General features: G+C 41.9%; 1 protein-coding gene across 1 annotated transcript in view; it reads right to left on the bottom strand.

The window, feature by feature from the left end:
* COL4A6 (collagen type IV alpha 6 chain) overlaps positions 1 to 13,772 on the bottom strand; it is a 96,319-nt gene extending 82,547 nt beyond the window's left edge. The window contains exon 1 of the mRNA XM_041000082.1: positions 13,689 to 13,772. Coding sequence (XP_040856016.1) covers positions 13,689 to 13,772 — 84 coding nt within the window. The remainder of the gene's footprint in view (positions 1 to 13,688) is intronic.
* Positions 13,773 to 20,297: the final 6,525 nt, after the last annotated feature.

Here is a 20,297-nt window from a genome sequence, read left to right as displayed (position 1 = left end):
TTTGGTAGGTTCTAGTGGACAAATTCAGCTCTGCTATGACTCTCCAACACTAGCAATGTTAACTTGGCAGCGGAAGAGACACTGCAGGCATGCACTACTAATTTGATGATCACTGTGTTGAGCAGAAATCAGAAACCTTAGTCTCTGGTAATTATATTTATCTGAAACACAGAGATAGGGATAACAGAGAGTGAGATTTTCTATGAACTAGTTCAGTCCCAGTTGCTGGCAAGAGCTGGACTGGGATAGGCCAGAGCCAGGACTGGGAACTCAATCTGAGCCTCTCATGTGAGTGATAAGGACGCACGTACTTGAGCCATTAGCAGCTGCCCTAGAGCTGGAATCAGGACCAGAACTGACAGTGGCAGTTACAGGAAGCAGGCATCCTAGCTGGTCTTGTCAAATGCACCAAGAACTCAGCTTTTGAACAAGCCACAGTTTCCTTTGCCCCTGGTATAGTAATTACTATTGAAATAGAATGAAGAATGGTTATCAGGATAGAGGCAAATAGAATTGATAAAGAATTTTTAGACTCCACCCCTCCTCCCCCATTTTGAAAACAGGGTACCAGACGCCAGAAAAGTACCTTGGCATTACTATTAGTTGGAATGACAAAGCTGGAAATGGTAAACATGATCAATAGTTGGCCAGCAAAAGGAAACCTGAATAAACAACTTAGTAACGACTAGAGGAGTTTCAAGAGCCCCCACATGGGATGAGCACACAGGCTGCTCAGGGAGCTGCACTTTGTAACTGAGCTTCCAGAGCATCTTAGAAAAAAATACAGGTCTACTTGGGATGAATTTAACCTAAAACTAATACACCTGTTAGAAATTTTAATTTTCTATAATTTTGTTTTTCTTCTTAAAAATCAGAAGGACAACTCAAGGCACAGGCATTTTTAAAAAGCTTTCTGGCAGCCTAGTGCGGTGGCCTAGCGGTTAAAGTCCTTGCCTTGAACGCGCCAGGATCCCATATGGGTGCAGGTTCTAACCCTGGCAGCCCCATTTCCCATCCAGCTCCCTCCTTGTGGCCTAGGAAAGCAGTCAAGGACGGCCCAAAGCTTTGGGACCCTGCACCCACGTGGGAGACTTGGAGGAAGTTCCAGGCTCCTGGCTTGGGATCAGCGCAGCACTTGGGGAGTGAATCATCTGACGGAAGATCTTTCTGTCTCTCCTCCTCTCTGTATATCTAACTTCGCAGTAAAAATGAATAAATCTTCAAAAAAAAATATAAAGCTTTCTGGTAGGGCCAGACATGAGGGCCTAGTGGGTAAAGTCCTTGCCTTGCATGCACCAGGAACCCATATGGGTGCCAGTTTGTATTCCAGCTGCTTCACTTCCCTTCCAGCTCCCTGCTTGTGGCCCGGGAAAGCAACTGAGGATGGCCCAAAGAATTGGGACCCTGCATCCACATGGGAGACCCAGAGGAAGCTCCTGGCTCCTGGCTTCAGATTGGCTCAGCTCTGGTCATTGTGGCCACTTGGGGAGTGAACTAGCAGGTAGAAGATCTTTCTCTCTTTTTCTCCTTCCCCCTGTAATCTGAATTCCAATACAAATAAAATAAATCTTGAAAAAAAGAGAACCTTTCCAGCAAAATATTGCTTTTACCTTTCAGGAAACTCCAGTTAGAAGCAGAATCATTAAGATTCACGATATGTAGGTTCAACTTCCTCTTCCCTTTTTCTGGCTGGATTATCTTCAGAAATTCAATTAATTTCGAGGCCTTCATTTTCTCATCAAAAAATGAGGATGGTGCTTATCTAATCTGTTTCTTGGGCTGCTTTGAGTATTAGTTGAGGCAATGCACTTGGCAATTTGCTGCATGTTGTTTCTATTGACAAAGCATTGTGTATAGGAGGAAAACTGGAATGATCAGTACCAATTTTTTGAAAATTCTCATTCATTGGGCTCATAAGGCAATATATCTTTAAAAAAAGATTTATTTATTTTTATTGCAAAATCAGATATACAGAGAGGAGAGACAGAGAGGAAGATCTTTTGTCCAGTGATTCACTCCCTAAGTGGTTGCAATGGCTGGAGCTGTGTCATTCCGAAGCCAGGAGCCAGGAACCTCCTCCAGGTCTCCCATGCAGGTGCAGGATCCTAAGGCTTTAGGCCATCCTTGACTGCTTTCCCAGGCCCCAAGCAGGGAGCTGGATGGGAAGTGAGGCCACCAGGATTAGAACCGGCTCCTGTAAGGGATCCTTGTGCGTTCAAGGTGGGGACTTTAGCTGATAGGCCACCACTCTGGACTCAGGCATTGTATTGTTAAATGAATGAATGCTCCCCAGGAAAATGTTTCAGTAGGAAAAAGAAAAAGATTGAATGAGACAAGGAGTCGGATTTAAAGCTGGGAAAAGTGAGGGGCAAATTGATTACCTGGCACAGGCTTCTCACTATAGTTTTTAAATGAGTAGACATACAATATTAAAACTGTGGTTTATTTTTAAATAGATGGGTTAATTATACCTGGGAGCCAATCTTTTTGAGTTTTTCGAGTAAAACATAGCCATGGTGTTGTAATGAAAATTTCAGTGAAATAGGACTTGCCAGAAATTCACTCTACAGTAATTTTTTTTTTTTTTTTTGCTATAGTGAAGCTATTCCATAGGCCAGAGACACTTTCAGCATTTTTCTCTGACATAAAAATTACCAATCACTGACACACACTATACTGTCTTAGGTCCAATGCTGAGCTGGTGTGAGTTGACTGCTTCTGGATCATTATTGGCCTCCCTGATTCACTAGTAAGAGGCCATCCAATTTTGGGAATGAGCTGTAACGGGGATCAACCAACTACTGCTGCTTAAACAGAAGTAGAAAAAGAAGGGTGTACTCAAAGCAAATTCCCCTATCAGACATCCTTGCCAGAGAACTCAGCATGCTGTATTAGACACTAGCAGGACTAATGTAGCAAATGTCTCAATGTTGTTTCCATTTAAGTTTGTTTTCCAGAATATTCAGAACCAGAGGAACATTCATATCTGCATTCATGCAGATAAAGGGATACACATTTCAACCCAAATACACCAGCCCTTAGAGCCAAGAAAGACTGCTAAAACAGCAGGGACCAATGGTACTATGGTGGAGACAACCTGCCAGATGCCTCCAAGCTGGCCATGGATTTGAATTCAAGAAAATGGAATGATTTCCAGTTCACCTTATGCTTCACCCAACTACACTGCAGTCTTTGTGAACAGGTAAGGCCATCTATATCGACATACACAGGCCAAAGAGCTTATGCAAAAGTGATCTGGGGTTTGCAAGAGCTGCATGGCTCTGATGGCATCTTTGCCTTGGAAGCTGAGTTGTGGCGAAATCCAAGCAATTTCCCATGTATAACTCCATCTAATGCTGATAATAACCCTGTCCGTAACATACTAAAGAAAGTAATTGATGTCCGTTCCTGTACGAATTAACTTGTCTGTGGCAACACAGCTTCTGAGCGACAAGAGCCAGGTTTCCCAGTGTTCTTTCTGTTCCTTGTTTTATAAAGCAATGGATCTATTCTAGGTCAAAGCCTTTCATTAAATTTCACAGAACTTCACCACCCCCCAATACCCTGGGGTCTGGAACGTACTGAATCCTCTTGATTATTTCTTTGGTCATTCTCGCTGCTCAGTGTCACCTGTGTTAACCAACTAAGCAGATACACCAAGAACCAAAGAGCCAAATCAATCCCCTTGCCCTGCCTCAGAAGACATCAAATCAGTAAACATTCGCTGAGAGTCTGCTATGCATAAGGCATAGTGCTACATGTTGTGGTCCTAGAGATGAATCTAACACAGATCTGACCTTGAAAGGTTCTCAGTGCAAGTCAGAAAAATAAGGTACGCATGCATATGGGTGTATTATTAGGCAGCGAAAGCAGGGCATATATGCTTTTGGACTGAAGAATTGTTGATGGGCTCTTTCCTGGAGCTACAACGTTTTATTCCAGCAAACTAGACAGAGTGCGTATAAGGAAAAAACAATACCTGGAACAAGTTTGGAGAGCGGGAAAAGCCCATTTTAAATTAATGTCAGTTTTCTTTATCCAGGTAGGAGGTGAGGTTATCCGCAAGAGAGGGAGGCAGCAAAGGCTAAGCATGAAAGCAGAGGGTCAAGAGGAAATGCTATGGAGGAGACAGCAGGAAACCAGTTGCTAGAAAAGTGTGAAGGCCTGCCAAGGGAGCGCTGAGAGCTCCATTGACACCAGAGAACATGTTTTTCTGGCAGGGGGAGGAGGGAAATCTTTGTCAAACAACACCTGGCGACCTAGAAACCCGAGCAGGCCAAACAGGTGATGGGGTTTTCCAGGGTTGGGCAATGGCAGGTGCCCCAGAAGTAGTGGGGAAGGAGTGAAGGAGTACAGGCCCAATAAGGAAGATGGTTAGGACTTTGTAGAAATAGCTAATCTTGGGTCTGGGATGAAGAGAGAGAGAGAGAGAGAGAGAGAGAGAGAGAGAGAGAGAGAGAGAGAGAGAGAAAGAGATGCTGGTGATTCCTGGTAAGCAACGATTTGCCAGAAATTTATGAGAAAGTTTGGCATGGCACAAAGTGAAAAGCCTGAACCTCCCTAGTGACATAAATTATGCACAGCATCTGTGCAGACAAATCTGAAGCCAGAGAGAACAGAGGTGGAGGAAATCCACCAGACTGTTAGCGATGTCATGTCGTCTCTGCCCCAGACTGGAGGCCTTGTTTTGTGGTTTAGCACCCAACTCAAAGCGAGGTGCTTTTGCTGTTGGAGAGATAATAGTGATAACTCCCAGGTCAGATTCAGTGGCCTCTGTAGGTATCAAGGAAGCAGGCAGCTTGCTTACTTTATGAGGTCTTCGTCCTGTGTGCCTTCACCACATCCTTAGTGTCTTAGTTTTGGTTACATCTCAGTCTGCCTAACGGCTCCCTTAGCAATGCAAACACTTGCAAATAACTGAAATGTCAATCACCTGGTTTCCAGAGAAAGCAGATCAAGGGATAAACCAAGGGAACTGTCCAAAAAGGGAACAAGGCGAGGTGATTGGCAAGGGTGAACATGGCAGCTGGAACAGGGTGCAAAACAAGTCAAGGCCTGAAACCTGGGGCAGAAAAAGAGGTAAAACGGGAACAGGCTGGTCTAGGCACTGCACCTGTGACGGTTCATTGGGCGGGAGGCCCCCTGTCCCTTCTTGTCCTCCCCGGCCACTGCTTTTTGCTTTTACGAGGATTATAAAAGCCTCTAGATCTGGTATTGGCAATCTTTCAGAAAAAGTTAACATAGCAGAGTTCTGCCTAGATAAAGCCCCCAGTAAAGTGTGCCACAGCCAAGAGTAGCAGCGGTTGTCCCCCATAGCTGAGGGAAAAACAAACCTTCAAGTACTTTCCGCTTCTAGGCTTTGAAGTGCTTCGTGTCTTTTGGCCTGAGAACCAAGAAGCTAATCGTTGCTCTTGACTTGCTGACTGACAAAGACATTTCTTTGTTAATCCAGTTTCGACCAGTCTCCGGAACTCCGGAGGAAGAAAAGCACAATTGAGGGAAAAGATGTAAATAAAGGTACACCAAGTTTAGCTTTTAAGAAACCTTGCCAGGTAGGCTGCTCTAGGGTTGCTGTCCGCTGAGATCCTACACAAGCAACCATTCTCATTCTCCCTTATATTTATCTTCTGGGTCACTTGCTTTTTCAAAACGTGCTCTGCCTTGCCTGATACTGAAAAGTAAAACCACCCAAAAAACCCTTCCTTGACTTCCTTTCCCAAGTTATCACGCCATCCCTTCAACATTCTTCCAAAACAAAGATATTCACAGATAAGGTGGAACTCACTGCAACCATTCTCTCCCACACCTGGCTGCCTGGGTCTGCCGATTGCTCTCTTTTGAGAGTGCTGTCTGGAAAAGAACAGGTGATTTGGGCTAAATTCTCATTCATAGGCCTTCTTCGCCACATTCATCATTTAAACCCTTTCCCTGGTCTGCAGCGCACTGTGCCATGGGCTCTCGGTTTTGCCTCATCTAGCTCTCTTCATTGGCTCCTTGGTTCTGCCCAAAGACTTCCTGTGCCTCCTTCTTGGTGTTTGTAATCACCTTCTACAGCTTCCACTGCCTTCACAACAAAAAGACACACTGCTACTTATTTCTGAGGTCCAGTCAATTTCTTGAGACATATCCATATCATTGTTATTGATTTCCCCTAGGGATCAGTGAAATGAATTTAGGGTGCCACAAAACACTTCAGAAATTATCACATACAAAATTTTCTGACAAAAATGCCATATGATTCTTATTTAAAAATAAATTAGCCAAGAGCTGGCACTATGATGTGAAGTCACTGCCTATGGCCCTGGTATCCCATCTGGGTGTTGGTTGGAATTCCAGCTGTTCTGCTTCTGATCCAGCTCTCTGCTAATGTTTCCTGCAAAGCAGTGGAAAAATGGCTCAAGCCCTTGGGGCCCTGCACCTCGTGGCAGACCCGGAATGCTCCTCACTTCCGATCAGGCTGGCTTTAATCATTGTGGTCATTTGGGGGTGGAGATGAACTAACAGATGAAAAATCTCTGTCTCCATTATTTCCATAATTCTGCCTTAAATAAATACACCTTTAAATAGTAAATTAACCATTTATTTCAAATTAAATAATGGTATAAGGAGACAGAAAACAGACTAATAATTATTGTTTACTTTTAAGTATGGACCCATATTAATGGCTTCCATGTCCCTCAAATTAAATCAAATTATAAATAGTGGATGGGGAAGTGTCTCCAAAATTGAATAGAAACATCAAATGGAGTAAGCTGTGGTAAGAACTGGAAGGGTTATATAGAAGACTTTTGGGGGTGGTGACAATTTTATATATTTGAGATACAGTTATGATTACATGAATGTGTTAACTTTGTAAAAATTCTTTGTGGAGATGACTTGGACATGTTGCCTATATAATATCATGTAATTTAGAAGCTGTAAAAAGTTTAAAAATGGGACTTATAGGAGGTTGACAAGTACCATAAATGTATACAAAATACTGATACATATGGCCTGGTGTGATAGCCTAGCAGCTAAAACCCTTGCCTTGCATATGCCAGGATCCTATATAGGAGCCGGTTCTAATCCCATGGCCCTTCTTCCACCCAGCTCCCTGGTTGTGGCCTGGGAAAGCAGTCGAGGACAACTCAGAGCCTTGGGACCCTGCACTTGCATGAGAGACCTGGAAGAAGTTCCTGGTTCAGCATGACAACTATGTAAATATTTGCATTGTAGGGCCTGGCGCAGTGGCCTACCGGCTAAAGTCCTCGCCTTGAACACACCAGGATCCCATATGGGCACCGGTTCTAATCCTGGTAGCTCTATTTCCATCCAGCTCCCTGCTTGTGGTCTCAGAAAGCAGTCGAAGACAGCACAAAGTCTTGGGACCCTGCACCTGTGTGGGAGACCTGGACGAAGCTCCTGGCTCCTGGCTTCAAATTGGCACAGCACCGGCCATTGCATTCACTTGGGGAATGAATCATTGGATGGAAGATCTTCCTCTTTGTTTTTCCTCCTTTCTGTGTATCTGATTTTGTAATATAAATAAATAAATATTTTAAAGAAATATTTACATTGTATACAATTTTACAAGTAATCAAGAAACGTAATCTAGAAATGGGTAATTGTCCCTCAATATCCTATGATGCATTGGTTCCAAAACCTTGGTGACCACCAAAATCCACAAATGTTCAAGTACCATCTGCAAAATGACGTAGTATTTGTGTATACTCTACAGCACCCTCTCCTATGTTATATCTCTAGAAAATTTATAATACTTAACAGAATGTAAATGCTATATAAGCAGCTATTATAGTGCATTTGGAAATAATGACAAGAAAAAATCTGAATATGTTCAGTACCAACACGTTTTTCTCACTGAATATTTTCAGTCCATGGTTGGTTGAAACCCATGGATGTGGAAGATCTCCGCCTCCACATGGAGGGCTGACTGAACATATATAAAATTCGGAAGCCTGGAAGACAAGTTTCCCTCAGCAGAGCATGTTCAGAGTGCTATCATCATTTCTATGAGTCTCAAACTGGAAGCTCTCAGGAACAGCATTCTAGCTCGAGTCTTTACAAGATTGTTCTAATGCTTCTTCCTGTTTCCTTTCCATAATGGTGGGTCAGAAGAGAATAATTTTCTTTTTCTTATTTGATAAACTATTCCTTTTGAAATAACCTTAGATTTATAGAAAAGTGCCAAGATAGCAGAGACTGGTATACTCCCTTATCTCCAGCCTCTGGTTTTTCTAATGTTAATGTTTTAGACAACTGTTGCACTTTTATCGAAACTGAGAAATTAGCATTCATATAATACTATTAACAAACCCCATACTTTATATTCAAATTTCACCAGTTTGTGTACTGATGCCCATTTTCTGTTCTGGGATTCAAGCCAGGATACGTCATCACATTTAATCAAATAGATTAAAATTTGTTTTTAAATCAAGGTAAAAATCCTGAACGGAACAATTACCCTTGTAACCATTTTAAATGTGTAGCTCTGTGGCATTAAGTAAATTTACATTGTTGGGCAACCATCACCAACATCCACCTTCAGTTCTTTTTCATTCTGCCCCTTCTGAAACCAGTAAAATGCATTTTTATGACAACGAAAACCTGAAGTCAGTGTAGCTGGAGCCCTCCACCCCCCAAAAAAAGAAAAAAATATATCAAAACAGCACCATGGAATTAAAAATGAGAGTTATGACAAGATCAGACAGAAAGACTGATTTATATGGAAACCATGGAAACAGCCAAGAGTGACTCATACATTCAAGACATGTAGATTGGGTTAATGGCAAATCCTCTTAATCAACAAATCTGTGGGGATAAATAAGTGAGAGAACAAACTTGAGTGAAATCTGTAACCTCAACAAGAGCTGCAAATGGTTTTGAGAAGACACAATTCTGTAAAAACAACCCAAAAATAAACAAATCACCAGGAAGAGCTAGGGAACTACACCTCTGTTTCAGAAAAGGACCTAAGACTGGTTGTGTGGAGCACTGTCGGGTGGTTATCCAGCAATATGCATGGTGCTTGAGTGACTGATCACTCAGTCTACATGTCTCTGGTGACCCTTTCAATCTCACTAGCACACCACTTCATCTGTCTGTCAAGCAACTGTTGGAAGACTGAACAGCCAAGCACCTGGTACTAGGAATAATCCTATAATAGGCAAAGAGCTCACATATTGTGAGATGTGACTACACAAAGGAGGAGTTCTAGAGTAGACAACCTGTTACATGGGGTCCATCAGTGTTTCTCCAACTGTGTTGTGCATGCAAATCACCTAGGGAAACTATTAAAATACAAATTCTGTTTCAACAGGTAAGGGGTGAGACCCCACTGTTGAGACCCAAGGTTCTGGAGTTCTAGCAGTCTCTTAGGTGTTATTGATACCGCTAATTGCACCTGGAATAGTGAGGGTACAAGCTAGTAGCTCTCAACTTAGTTTCACATTGGAATCTTACAGAGGATTAAAAATGCTGACCCTGGCTGGCATTGTGGTATACTGGTAAAGCCATTGTCTGTGATTCTAGCATCCCATGTGAGCATTGGTTCATACACCAGCTGCTATGCTTCTGATTCAGCTCCCTGCTAATGGTCTGCAAAAAGTTGTGGAAGATGAGCTAAACACTTGGGGTCCCGGGCCACCCATAAGGGAGATCCAGATGAAGCTATGCTGGCCGTTGTGGCCATCATGGCCATTTTGAGAGTGAGCCACAGGATGGAAGATCTCTCTGTCTCTCCTTCTGACTTTTTCTCTCTAACTCTGTAACAAATAATCTTTAAAATAAATTAATCCTGGGTGCCACTCCCAGGTGATCTGATTTAGTTAATTGGTTAAGGGTATTTTATAGACTGATTCCCACTACCCCCCCCCATCCCCTTCATGCTGAATTCGCAATTAAAGCTTTAACTCTCTGTGTGGCTCTTTGAAGTTACGACCATTAATAGTGTGACTGAAGTTCTGCGAGTTCCTAAGAATGGAGCCCTGATCCATGCCTCTGGAGGGAGCAGAAGAGACCCCAGAACCCTCTGTTGCCATGAGATAACACAGCAAGAAGAGAGATGTTGAATAAAGCTAATAAGCAAGAGACGCTTCATTGGAACCCAATTATGCTGACACCTTGATCTCAAACTGCCGGCTTCCAATATGGTGGGAAAATACATTTCTATTGCTTAATTAACCAAATTTATGGTATTTTTCCATGGTAGTCCATGCTAAGAATACAGAGTGTGGTCCAGGCACCGGAGTTTGCAAAATCTCTCAGGGTGGTTACAGTGTGCAGGCGAGGTTTGTAAACTTCTGTTCTAAAGCAGTAGCTGGATTTAGGTGACAGAAAAGTTGCATCCCTTATGGGCCTATGCGAACCCAAAATCTACCAAATATGCCTGGAGGAGCATCAGCCTACATGAGAAATTAATTATAAGCCCTTCTTCTGCTCAAGTTAGAGGTATCCATCAAGGATATGAGTGCCTTACCCAAAAGCTGGGATAATTTCAGACAGTTATGAAATGACGGCTCTCACATTTTTTCCTTCTAGTTCTATTCAAGAGAAAGGGCTGCCAATAATGTTATGGTTTATATTTTATGTTTGTAGACTTAAACAAGGCATATGATCCCCTTATTTGGGTGATCATTTGGGAAATTCTGTACCAGATGAACTCAGTTCATATATCTAATAACATATGTTTTGCTTTCTACACAGGAGAATGATGGGAGAAGTATCAAACCAGATTACAACCAGCAAGTCATTTTTCTGTAATTATGTTATTTAGGGTTTATTTCCAGGCAAAATTTTCAGGTTTCGGGTGTTCAGAATCAGCAATGAATTTGATCAGAAAAGAACAGATTTAATCTGAACGACTTTTGCAGCAAAAATCAAAGGATTAGGGGAGATAAATTAAGGTCCTTAGTTAGTCATCCACTGTGTACTGCTGGCCACTGGTCACAAAAACATGCCACTCTGAACTCAGTTTGCATTGTCTCTGTTTTTCCTTGGGCTAAACAATAATGCCACATCTCCCCGTAATCCAGATCCAGGGCACCTGGAAATACACATCAAAGCACTTGTCTGGCTTAAATGTACAGTTGCAAACCAAATGCTTCTGCATATCACAACCTAATCATGAAACTTTCACTGGGATTGCTGTGAAGGCTGAGTGAAAATCTTTGATAATAATGTACTTGGAAAAGGATTCACCACTAATTTGAACGTGATCAAAGTATGGTGATTAGGTAGTGAGAATGTGATTGCTCAGGTAGTTTAGGTGAGCAAGCTTTAGACCAGTTCAACTGTCATAACCACAACCGCTTCACCACATGCAGATAATCAAGAAATAAAAATGTAAATTTCTAATAGCTTCCTCGGCTTCACATTTTTATTAGTCAGCTCCAGGCACTCACCCCAAAAAGAACCAGTTCCACAAAAGAATAAAAAGAGCCCTAAGAGAGCACTCACCCTAAAAGAGCCAGTAGCCACAGAGCAAAGTTTCTATCTTCAGACATTATTCAAATGTTCCCTGTCTGCATTACTAGAGAATAAAAAGAAAATCTTCCTGGACAAAACCAGTCATGTGCTACAAAATACAGGGCCCTCATCAATTCCCTCCCAACCAACAACTTGGCAGAAGTATTTTATTTTTTAACTGGTAGAGCAAGAAGCTTGCTAGGCATAAAATCACAGAGGAAAACACTTCATCTGTATATTTGACAACACAGAAACACCTCTTTCACAAACATTCCCAGTTAGCTTAAAAGAAGTCAATTCTTTTAACAAAATGACACACACATACATGCATGCACACACATGAACAGATCAGCCCAATAACATTCCAAATGCGTTTCTCTGAGAAGCTTCCCTTATCAGTCTGCATTTGGATCCTCCCTCCCTTTAAAGCTTACAACAGAAGGCGCGCGGCTGTTGAGTTGCTTTTTGTCATTAATTAGCTCAATTAAATGGTGCACTGAACAGAGGGAACACCATGTTATTGTTAGCATTTACAGGAATCACACAAAAAGGAATTCCAGGTTCAGTGGGTAATGTTATAAGCTGCCTATGCCTGAGCCTCCTCTCAACTACAACTCCCTTTTTCCCCACCAAAGATGCAGTTTATTGGCCAGTGTCACTGTATTTGGCCAAGTGAAAGGTCCAGACTGCTGCTTGGCCACAGGGGAAGGTGATCATATGATCTAGCCACATCAAGACATAAGTTGCTAGTGACAGAAGCTCTTGTAATCATGTGCACATGAACCCCCTAGAGTCAGATTCAATATTGCAATATGTAGGTGGGATTAGTGAGCAAGTCTTACACGCTGTCCCCAAAGGTGCACATGCTAGCAGAGGAAATAATGTGGTACTTTAGCTACTGCTATTTGGGTCCAGAACAGGTCCCAGTGACCCAACAGAAGGACTTCGAGCTCCACAGTGTTGTGTAGTTCTGGGCGGCATCTCAAATGCATTCTAATTTCTCAGCAGGCAAATGGCTGGTAACAGGATCCAAGAATTGAGAGGTCAGAGTAACCCTTTGACAGAGGCACAAACCAACATTTTAATGGATGGCTTAGACGCAGCCAAGAGGGAGATAAACAAGTCAAATCCAAGCTGCTGCTCTCTCTGTTCTTTTCCTCTCTGTTTCCATGGCATTGATCACTTGGGTGCCTCTGAACAACTGGAGCAAATGATTGTCTTTCCTCTGGTATCTCAAAGGAGGCCTGGAACTGCCAACTGCTCCATTTTCTTTCCATTTCCATTTTCTACATTTCTTTAATGTATGGTAGAGTTAGATCCACTTGAGTCAGAATTTCAAGGGTATCAATTATTAGCATATACTACCAATGTGTTCTGGGTAGACAACCAATGTGTGTGCCAGTACCTACATCATCTGAGGTTTGTTGCAAGGGTTGGATAAGATAACCTATTGGTTAAAACTGCTGAATGCAAGCAACAAAAATCAGCTGTGCATATATTAAGCAAAAAACAGGGTTGCTGGAATGATGTAGAATGGACATGGGCACACCTTGTCTACTCAAGATGAGATGGCAAATATTTTAAACCTTGTGACCCACACCCTTTCTGTTAAAGTTACTCAACTCTGCCTTTGCAACACTAAATGAATCACAGACAATATATGAGCAAAGAAGTACAGCTGTGTTCCAATGCAACTTTACACAGAAAATAGGTAGTGATTTAGATTTATAGTTCCCCAATATTGATTCAACATCCTATCTGATTGATTCAACATCCTGTCTGATTGATTGCTGTGTCCAAAATTTACCTTCACATTCCTCATTGCCTTCAGAGACCATTTCTGTTGGGATACCAGACTATCAGCTGACCCAGGCCACAATTCCAAATAATCATTGCTCTTCCTCCAATGCCTCACACTTGGAAGTTTGAGTCGCCATTGATTTCCTTCCCTCACTTTACCTGTTATTGCTCAATGTGTTATGCTTTGCTTCCAATGAAATGCCATCTACATTTGCCTTTTGTTTTCCGTTGTCATTAAATTTACATTTTAGGCATATTGTTTTGAAATGGCTTGCTAATGTGTCTCCCTACTTTGATTTTTAGCTTCCTCTCTGTCCCTCACTGTTGTCAATTCATTTTGTACACAATGACCAGATTTGACTTCCTAAAAGGTTAAAGTCTACAAGTCAACCTACTCAAAAGCCTCTCTGTCTCATGCAACTTACCTGACATTCTGAGAATGGATTCAGAGGGTCCATGAACCATTCCATGTTCATGAAATTAAATTTATGGAAAAGTTGAGCATCCATGTGCCAAAACTACTCTTTTAATTCCATTCCTATGAACTTCCTGAAGTGCCCTTATATTGTAGGCTCACTCCCACATGTAGATATTGTTTCACATTTACACACACTGTCCACTTTCTTCTGCTCTGTAAGTTGGGGAAAATCCCACCTCCATCAAAGTCTTATGCTGACTGTTCTATCACTGTCCCACTACAGAAATTCTCTATATGGGGTACTTAAGGTGGAACCTAAGCAGACAACTCTTAAAACATGTGAATTACATACTTCATTGACTTTATCTTCTGCAACTACAAAAGCAAATTCTTTAAGGGAAGACTATAGAACTATTTTCTGTGCCCTGTATAGGACGTGAGTTGGAATTCACACTGAATAGTGATTTGCTGAATGCAGGCAAAGCAACAATCTTCTTGGAATGCAATGGGATATAGTTTTTTGATGTTTCTACCAATTATAAGGCAATTGTGGGAACATGAATGAACTCACACGAAATACGGAGTCTTTAGTATTTGCTGATGATCTCAAAATGAGGAGTCAAAAGGGTAAAAAGCTTGAGCAAGTAAAATCTTGTCCAGTCATCACATAAAGCTTTGTATCCTCAGTACATTTCCTCAGGGGTCCCAATTTTCTGTTAAGGCTAATTTGATAAATGCACTTGTGGGATAGAGTATTAATGACTAATAATGTATTTAATGCATGATCCTGTTTCAGATAATGGTTGCACGAAAAGACCTTTATCGTACTGAGCGATGCTTGTCAGTGTAGGCACTAACCTGACTGACTGCGGAGATCTGGGCCTGAGGTTTCCTCATGTCCTTGACATTACACTCAAAAATAAATAGGTGGAAGAGGGAAAAAATGGGCCCTCAGGATATATATTTTGTAACCACACACCAAGGCAAGGTGTCTGTTGGAAGCCACAGTAGGCACTGCAATCCTTTCCATTCTTCTCCAGGGTTATCTGCCTTCCACCTCTTTCCTTCCAAGAGCCAGAAGCTGTGTAAACTACAATTTATGACTAAAGTGTTTCCCACTACGAAGTCCAATATACATTACAGCAACATGAAAGATGTGGAGGTTGAAATACCTCAAAACCGAAATAACTCTAATTTTGAAGCTAGACTTATTGCAATGGTTCTATAGTCCTCGGGTGCAAATTAAACTCCAAGAGCACAAAATGGCATCCTATTCCCATCTCTGTACAGCAGCAAGTCTAAAGGATCAGGGGAAAAGCCAACTGGTCAATCCAGGCGATGGTACATTTTTAATTTCTAATTAGCTTTAAAGTGTTTGCTCTCTACAGAGCACTGCCTTTGACTTCAAGACTTTTGGGTGTTAGCTGAGGGGAGGCTGGGAGGCAAGATTAACATCCCCCCCAACAACTTTCTGAGAAGAAAAGTTAAAAAAAAAATGGCTTGTGACATTGAAAACTTCCCTTCACTGCAAAGTGGCAGATGTGCATCAGGCAAACATCCTGAGATGAACTCTTTACCTATTTCAATTCTTCTTAGTTAAAGTCTATGACATAATCCCAGCCCCCTTGTCATCACTTACACGATCTAGAGTAGTTCACGGGCATTTATGACAATGCTGCCGATCTCTCCCTAAAGCACCATTCTTTTGTGTGCATAGGCTCCCCTTCCAATCTGCTCAATCTCTGGAGGACAGGGGTCTTTGTCTCAAATATCCCTCTGTCCACAGTACAATCAGGGCTTCAGTGACTCCCTGGGCCTGTGGAACCACTCACAATGACCCATGCTTCCTGCCCTGAGAGCCCAGAATTCATGACCATGCAGATAAACGAATTATACACTTGGCCAGAGATTCATCCAGGTCCTTTGTACAGCAACCTCTGAGGTCTGGGGAAAGATTTGACCTGTCAGGATCTGTGTTCATTCTACCTTGATGAGAGGCAGAGCAGAGTGGTCCTGGCTGTACAATCCCACACCCCGGGGTGTGATAATCAGCAAATTGCAGACAAGGAATTGGCTATTGCCCGACTCTCATTGTCCAGGACCTAGGTTGAGCTGCTCAGTGGCTGGCAAGCTTTTTTTCTGACTCCAGATGGCAAACCCTTCTCGTGCCAGGCAAGCCAAGAATGAAGAGCCTCCTGAGCTGAGGGCCCAACCATCACAGAGGGAGTTTTTGGAGGGCCCAAAGCACAAAACTCCATTTACTCAGAATCCCACACATGGGCTGAATCAGGAGGGAAACTTGGGTGTGAACTTGGCTTCTGTGGCTATAAGCCCAAAGGTTTAGGTCTAGCTGGAAGACTGAGAACATCTTTTAAACAAGGAAGACATACAAAGTACTGTTTCCAAAGGACTCCCTCGCATGCCATAACTGAGTGTGTGAATCACTTAAAAACCAGATAACGTCAGAATCCTGAAGGCTTCTGCACACCAACTCTGAGCTATGTTTTGTCTGAAAGGTAACACTCTTGTCTTGGCTAACTGCTCATATCTCCCTTGTACCTCTGTTCCAACATCTTTTCTTCAAACAGATATATCCTATTTCCTCAGTTAACATAAGGTAATTTTCTTGCACAGGGCTTATCACAATTTTTAATTATCTGAATTTACTTTTCTCATCAGTTCAAAAATATTTGTTACACACTTGCTGGCTCTGCCATTCTGGACTCTGCTGACAGCAATGAATGAAGCGGGCAACATTTTTTGCCCTCAAGTAGCTTGCATTATAGTTGGGGAGCTAAGTGGACAAAAATATTTTATATAAGTTAAAGGCAAACATAATTTTCAAACCTATTTTTTCTTTTGCAACAAGTTTTACATGAGTTAATGTATATCCTATAATATGTAGTTACAGTTCTTTCTTTTTCTCTAGTTTAGATAAATCTGATCGTAACCCACAATAACAAAGTAACCATCAGCAAAAGCAAATAATCATCCCCACAGCTATTTCCACAGTGTCAAAATATCAGAACGTGTTCAGATTGCACTATGTTTCTGCCTTCTTAATAACATGTACCTTTCTGGATTGCAATTATTGACCTCCCGATCTCCTTCTATCGTTGGCTAGTGAACAGTTTAAATGCATGCACTGAGCCTTATTCATCTTTGTGTCCCTAGAACTCAGATATGTGTTCAAGAACTCTCTGTTGAACTGAGAGTTCTAGAGCTCTGTATTGGAGGAAGTGGGACCACTCGTGAGATCTGCATGGAAAAGCTCGGTAACAAAATGAGAGGATGGATCCAGCTTCAGTGGAGTCCAGGACAGGCTGCGATAGATCCAGAACTCCCAGTTCCTGTCCACCTTGGAGGAGGCATTGTGGGATTCATGAGCCCTTCCTCAGCCCTTGGGATTTTTATTCCAAGATTTGCAGGTTTTTGGGAGCCTCATTATCTAGAGTGTCCATTATCTTATTAAGGAATTTTATAGAAATCACAGCAAGCTTTTATGTAGTGAGGGCTGTTCAATTTTCTAGAGTTTTTGGTTTCATTAAGGTCTTAAGGACAAGCCTTTTAGAGTTAGCAGTAATAGACTTCCTGGTTCATGAAGTGCAGTCAAGTAAGGATGGTGGAAAATGTTTCCTGTTTGAGGATTGGCTGGGCCTCTGAGTTATTTTCCAATTGTCCTTTTTTTTTTTATTGTCTGAAACTTTAGGTTCAAGAGGTATAAGACACACACACACACACACACACACACACACACACACACACACACACAATTGCCCAGGGATCCCAGAACCACCTGGAGGCTGCTTGCTTCTCCATTCATTTTCTTATCATTTATGAATCCCTCCTAAAAGAGAAATGCCACTAACCTCCCAAATTGCAAAGGTTTTCCTGAGCAAGATTTTACTGAGCATTTCAGTGAGCCACCTGGGAATCTATGGATATACTTAATTTAAGGGAAATCACTCTTATTCCACAACCTTTTCCCCTAAAATGGCTGAAACAGGATTTTAGTAGAAGCCATTGGCAGTTGACAGCAGGAGGCTCCTGTAGTTAGGTTTGAATTAGCACACTCTTAATTCCAAAGAATTTGTAACCTTGCACCATAGCCCATAAAAGTGTGCAGATATTATTGTTAATAAACATCAAAAAACCCAAGAAAAATACAATGATAATTTAAAGCTAGCTTGACACGTTGACTTGATAAAAGGCAAGAACAATAATGAGTTCTAGTCTAGAGAATGAGAAAAAGTAAAATCCATCCATGTACTCGTTAAGTGCACCATAGGGCCTAGCACAGTGGCTCATTTGGCTAATCCTCCCACTTTGAACACCAGAATCCCAGGTTGGTGCTGGTTTGTATGCCAGCTGCTCCACTTCCCACACAGCTCCTTATTTGTGGCCTGAGAAAGCAGCAGAGCATGATCCAAAGTCTTTTAGACCACTTTTTGGGATTCTGTACCCATATGGGAGATCTGGAAAGAAGCTCCTGACTCCATCGCTTCACATCGGTTCAGCTCTGGCCATTGTGGTCAGTTGGAGAGTGAACCAGCAGATGGAAGAGATTTCTCTGACTCTCCTCTATAAATCTGCCATTCCAATAAAAAGGAATACATTTTAAATAACCATTAATGTTGGAATATCCATTTTATGCAGCTCATACACTTCCCCAAAACTTGCATCAACAGACCTGGGCACTCAATATCCGTATTTCTATTAGCTTTGCTTATCTCTAGGAACTGTGCAGAACGAAAAAAATATCAGAACAAAAAAGATAAGGGTATGCCTACATCCTGGGGGGCTGAGGTGGAGTGAGTAGGGAAAAGGGAAATTAAGGCTGAAGAAACCACTAGCTGGATGAGGCATTTTGTTTACATTACCTTATCTGGGCAAATCCCGAGTTCTCAACTCTGAGCTATTTTTTTCTTTCTTTTAAAAGAAAAGGAAAAAAAAAAAGCAACAATGAGAAATGGTGCCTCAGGGTAAAAGCAAATTTTGACCAAGTTTTGTATAAATTCTTCTCTAGATTTGCCAGGGAAGTTTTCCAACAGTTTGAAGCCTTAAGAAGGCTCTAGGCCTCTTGAGAGCACACTTACAAAGAACCCCCAGTGTTGATTTTGTGGATTGCTCAAGCCCCTCAGAGTCCCCCAGAGAAAAAGCAAAAGGAAGGACGTCCCTGGCTCAAGGGGACTGCTTCCGGAAAAGAGCTGTCTGTAAAGTTCTGCTCCGAGGGCTTGCTGTTGGAATTGGATCAAGGAGAGGCTCTGTATTATCTGCAAGAGTCAGCCCTAGTGCTCCTCCACACTTTGGTAATTCTGAAAAGTACAGCAGCTTTTTTCAAAGGGAGGGTCAGAATGCCCCAGAGCTGAAGGAACAGAAGAGAGAGAGAAAGAGAAGAGTCAATAGCAAAATAATTTTTTTTCCCTCGCCTGCCCAGGGCCCAGCACAAACAATACAGCATTCAGAGGCTCTTTTGTCCTCCTTGTCCTTCTCTTTCCCCTAACTGTTCCCGTCCAAGTTCTGCATGTACCCTGAATCTGTTTTTCAGCTCTCTCCTGTCACTGCCTCTGCCAACCTCACCCTGTTAACAAACACTGATACTTGCCCACGTTGGTTTTTCACACTTCTACCTAATTATTTGGCAGCCAGCACATTTGGCTTCTTTTCCAACTCTTAAACCCTTACAACAATAATCAACTAGGGCCCAAATGCTACGATAAAGCAGCAGATACCTTCACAAAACTTACAAAATTAGGTTAAGAAACAAAGCTTTAATAGAAAATTAAATTATCTTGAGTATTTTCAGCTAGTGTTCTTCTGCAGTTGGTAAAAGGAGGGAGTATTAGAACATTTCTTCAAAAAGTGGTCTAAAAGCACATCAGCCAGGGAGTTAGGAGACAAGGTCTCAGCTCTGCCATTAACATCTGTGATTACAAGTGATTACCTATTTTCTCTGGTTCTGTTATGTGTGAAATCAGCACTTAAAAAATAAAGAAATTTGGAGAGAGAGAGAGAGAGAGAGCAGAGAGAGAGAGAGAGAGAGAGAGAGAGAGATCTTCCACTTACTGATTCACTCCCCAGATGACTCCAGTGGATGGGGCTGGACATTCTGAAGGCAAAAGCCATACCTGGCTTGTCTACATGGGTGGCAAGAGCCCAAAGACTCGAGCTAGTTTCTGTTGCTTTGTCCAGGCCGTTAGTAAGGAAGTGGCGTAGCAAGGGCGTGAATCAGTAATACCAATATGGGATTTTGGTGTTGCAGGTTTAGATTTACCTACTATGCTGAGACTCCAGCCAGAAATCAATGTGTTTTTTTTTTAAGAGGGATATCCAAAGTAGTCAGTGGTAGACATGATACAGATACATCTTTATTTTTGCAATGCTAAATGCTCTGTATTCATTCAAGTTTACCTTAGCAAACCACTGGTTTTTCCATTACCAGTTTAATTTTAAAATAAATTTATTTAGATAAAACTCAGAGCCAGCTTGAGAAAATTATTAAGCAAGATAATAAGTACTCTGTAGTGAGAATAAAAGTACCATGCAAATTTTTGACTTGGATTTACTGACCAATAGACTGAATGATTTCTATGGGCTTTCGTGTTCTGGGTAATGA

Source organism: Ochotona curzoniae, unplaced genomic scaffold (assembly GCF_017591425.1).
Source record: "Ochotona curzoniae isolate NIBS_2020 unplaced genomic scaffold, NIBS_Ocur_1.0 scaffold_1852, whole genome shotgun sequence".
NCBI lineage: Eukaryota > Metazoa > Chordata > Mammalia > Lagomorpha > Ochotonidae > Ochotona > Ochotona curzoniae.
The sequence above is the reverse complement of the archived record's forward strand: the minus strand, read 5'-3'. Positions and strand labels throughout refer to the sequence as shown.